General features: G+C 39.5%; 1 protein-coding gene across 1 annotated transcript in view; it reads right to left on the reverse strand.

Moving 5' to 3' along the window:
* rtkna (rhotekin a) overlaps positions 1 to 4,040 on the reverse strand; it is a gene marked incomplete in the record, with an annotated part of 46,102 nt that overhangs the window by 7,172 nt on the left and 34,890 nt on the right. The window contains 2 exon segments of the mRNA XM_014012532.1: positions 339 to 563; positions 1,824 to 1,941. Coding sequence (XP_013867986.1) covers positions 339 to 563; positions 1,824 to 1,941 — 343 coding nt within the window.

The following is a 4,040-nucleotide window of genomic DNA, read 5'->3' on the forward strand; positions in this document are numbered from 1 at the left end:
GAGAGAGAGAGAGAGAGAGAGAGAGAGAGAGAGAGAGAGAGAGAGAGAGAGAGAGAGAGAGAACAGACGGTTGATCTGGCACAAAAAGCCATGGAGGGCCCAGATTGATGCAGGCTGACACTCACCATTGCCCGAAATAGTGAGGTCATGTGTGCGAAAGCCATCCTGGATATGTGACAGTGACAGGCTGGTATGAGCCAAAAGGTGGTACTTAGGGCCCCTGTCAACACACAAGAAAATCTTCTTAATCAATCACCTTGATTGTGCATTTTTACAAACAAATAACAAAAAGCTCCTCACACAAGCTAATATAAATGTTTTTTTTAAGCTGAACTTACGGTACAGAGGGGACAGGCAGCAGGAGAGGAGAAGCCCCTCCGTTGCTCACAGGACTACACGGTCCGGGCTCCATGGCTGCTTTCAGCTTCTTCCCGGCTGATCGCCCCAGTGAGGAGCTCAGCTTGCTGGCCAGTTTCCTCGGCGTGCTTCCTGCAGAGTAGTCATCTTCTGAGCAGCAGCTGTACAGCTCGACCCGGAGCTCAAAACCTGGGCCGGCCTTGTTACTGCAGAGGGACATGGACACCCAACAATACACACATCAGACAAGCTAAAAGCACCAACAGAAAGTACTGCTACTACTGCTGACATAGTATTTATACTCCGTGAATATAACATTTAGATGGTAATTGACAGATACGTCTATTTACTTTGATTATACATGCATACTGTGTGTACATACATCAAGTAATGTAGTTAGCAGTATTATAGATTAAAGGGTGAGGCTAACATGCACCAACAAAACTAAAAAATATGTACTTATAGTTATAAAGACTACTTTGACCCACTGACTACATCTTATTTCTTATTGTGTGAATGCTTTTTAGTTGAACTTTATTTTCCTGTACATTTTTCAGCATCTACAGTAACTCATTCCATAATTTTCGTGCCATTTCAACAATTTACGTATCAAAACATTCAGCTCATTTATGCCAAGAGTGATCTAACTTTGGACATTTCAGCCACTGATATTTTTTCAGGAGTTTAGTATTTGCTGCCATTTTTTTAAAATTGAAAATGATTGGAAATATATTCATCGTCCGTAAAACCCTTAAGAATGTTTATAAATCTTACTGTATTTTTACCTTTTGCTCTGGTTCAGATTTTTTCCAACTTTCTTCTGCTAATTTCAGCTCCTTTCAATTTTTTTATATCAGAATTTTCTTTTCTATCTATATTTTTGTTAACGTTTTAGCTATTCTTCTGTTAATTTAAACTTTTTTATGCACCTATAAGCTTCTTTCTGCTAATGTCAGCTTTTATGCTTCTTTTAGCTGATTTCTACTCATTTCAGCTGCTTTCTGCCCTTTTAGCTACTTTGTAGCTATTATCAGCCAATATGAGCTAAATTTGCCTTTTTGTGAGGAAAGCAACATCGTACTGCTTAATTCAGTAAACATGCTACTTATCTATTTTTCTGCTAATTTTGGCTGTTTTAGCTATTCTACAACAAACTGAAACTTTTTGTCTTCCTTTTCCTTGTGAACTTTTTTTACTCCCCTTTCACCATCTGTCTGTTAATTTCAACTTGTTTCTGCTACTCTCTATGTTTGTTTTGTCAGCTGTTCAAAATTTAACTCACATTAACAGACACATGAATCTTTCTGCATTGAGCATTCACACTGCATTTTCACAGGAGATGCAAAATGTCTAGTTTACGTCCAAATCTCACTGTAATAAGTTTCATACATCATCACATTTTGACAGTGTCTGAATACTTGAACAATCACTGCTGAGATGATTAAAAGTTGTGACTGATAACTTACAATACAATGGTGTTGTCGAAGCAAATGTCTGTGAGTGTTCGGTCCACTATCACCATGTCTGTGTCGAAGATTTCTCCTCCCAGCTGCAGCAGGCAGAACACAGCACACCGATGAAGCTCTGCAATAAAAAAAATTAAAAAGAAGAGTTGGAGCAAAATGAGAAATATGAAAAAAAAAAAAAAAGATTTATGTGACAACCCAAAAGCTCATACAGCTGCATGGCTTGAAAAGTAATTTTCAGCTCCAGAATAGCATAACTTTCTGTCTGTTAGATGGAAGTTTGAAGAAAGTGTTGAAGCCAGAGGCCGCTGTAGACCTGAGCAGGTGAAGCATGAAAGAAAACCAGCAGCTGCACCTGCTAACAAACTCCTCTGTCACTGTTAGTTTCAGTTCAGTGGTTGGCTGCACTGAGAGATACACAGAGCCACTAGTTGGCATTTTGTTGCCAGAATTAAAGCTGGATAACATATCTTACTTTGAATATACTTTAAAATAAAACTAAATGAAGAATTATCTATGACCTTTAAGGAGACTTCAGTGTTACTTTAAAGGAGACCAATTATGGGTCCTAGAAATTTTTATGGTATGTCTGTGGGCTATCCAGACCATGTTCATTCAATTTAATGCACAAAATAATTCTCAGATAATAAAATTTCCCATTTTCTAGTTCTGCCTGCTCTGACTTCCATTCAGAAGAGCTGTTAATGTTAATGAGCTCTGTTGGTAACGCCCTCCAAAAATCTGTTAACATTAACTCCGCCCTCTAAAGCCAGCGTTTACGTTAGCATGGCTTTAGCAGAAGCTCCGTTGTACAACCATATGAGACCCTGAGTCAGACCCAGAGGCAGAGTCGTGGTCCCAGCCCCCCGCTCTGAGCTCACTCTGCATGCTGTTACCAGAGCAGGGAGCAGCAGCGGTGAAAATACCTCAGAAACTCGAACAAATAGGCTTTAACAGGCTTTAATATGCTAAACAATAGAGGTACATGAGAAAACGTGTTCATAACGAATGAAAATAAATAATTAAATTGTATCCATGCCAGTCTCGAACCTGGTCTCCCACTCTCTGGTCCAACACTCTACCCATTGCCCTATTGGAGGCCTATTGTGAAATGAGCTGCGCATTGCACAACAACACGGTGAAGGCTTTTTATACTGAGGAGGAGGAGTCTCACCCGGGGGTTGCTAGGTAAGGGGCTGAACGCAGGTTCCGATGGGTTGTCGTACGGCTTGTGACATCACAAAATAATGGAAGTATAAAACCTGTTGTTAATATAAATTAAAAATACATTTACTTACAGTAAATATGCCCCTGGGTGCATTTTTTTGGTCCTAGGACTGTTTTTTTAAGAAGTACATGCCCAAAGTTGAGTAAAAAAACCTTTAAAAAATGAGTTTTGCATAATAGGTCCCCTTTAAGGAATTTATGTTCTCTCAAATCTGTGCTAATAAAATAGCATATCTGTAAAAGTATAACTAACTGCTTCAGTATGCCTTGATATGAACACTCCTCATGTTTCTAGGGTTCATTTTTATGCACAGTCCATGCAGATTAATTTAGGCTGCCAGGGGAGTGACTGAGCCCTGAGAATATAAAAATGACTGCACAGGAGTCGACTTTCCTTTTTTGATTGCCTTTATCTTCCTCACTAACTAGACAAAGCCGTCCTATTATCTGTGCACCACTGATTTCTAAAATGAAAAATATTTGAACAAGACCTGAAAGTAACTTTCCATGCAAATGCTGTGGAGGTTTCTTTAAATGAACAACATATTTTGTTTGCTTTTTGTCCCAGTACTCTCTGCTTGACTAATAATGACCCCATACGGTGGGTGCACGCTGCCGCTTCTCAGTGCCAAGATGCAAAAGCAGCAAGAGTGAATTATTATTGTCAGGTTGTGATCCCAGGAGATTCTCGTGACTAAAAAGACAATTGGAGTGAAATGCAGAAATCCACGGTAAAGCTGCAACAGATGATAAAGATCTTCTCCTGGAACTGATACTGAAAAAAAAGGTCCGTCTAGACGCTCTGCACGTCAGCTGCAGTCTCTGGAGTTAATATCGTTTTAATGGAACATGCCAGAGAAAGTGATGAAAAGTACATTTTTGTTCTGGAGTCACAAGGAAAAGCAGATGGAAGACTGTAACGGTTTACTTTGCAGCAAATGCTCAATCACAACAATCATCTGTGAATATCTAAACACACCCCCACCTGCC

The sequence above is a fragment of the Austrofundulus limnaeus genome, unplaced genomic scaffold, assembly GCF_001266775.1.
Source record: "Austrofundulus limnaeus strain Quisiro unplaced genomic scaffold, Austrofundulus_limnaeus-1.0 Scaffold92, whole genome shotgun sequence".
Taxonomy (NCBI): Eukaryota; Metazoa; Chordata; class Actinopteri; order Cyprinodontiformes; family Rivulidae; genus Austrofundulus; species Austrofundulus limnaeus.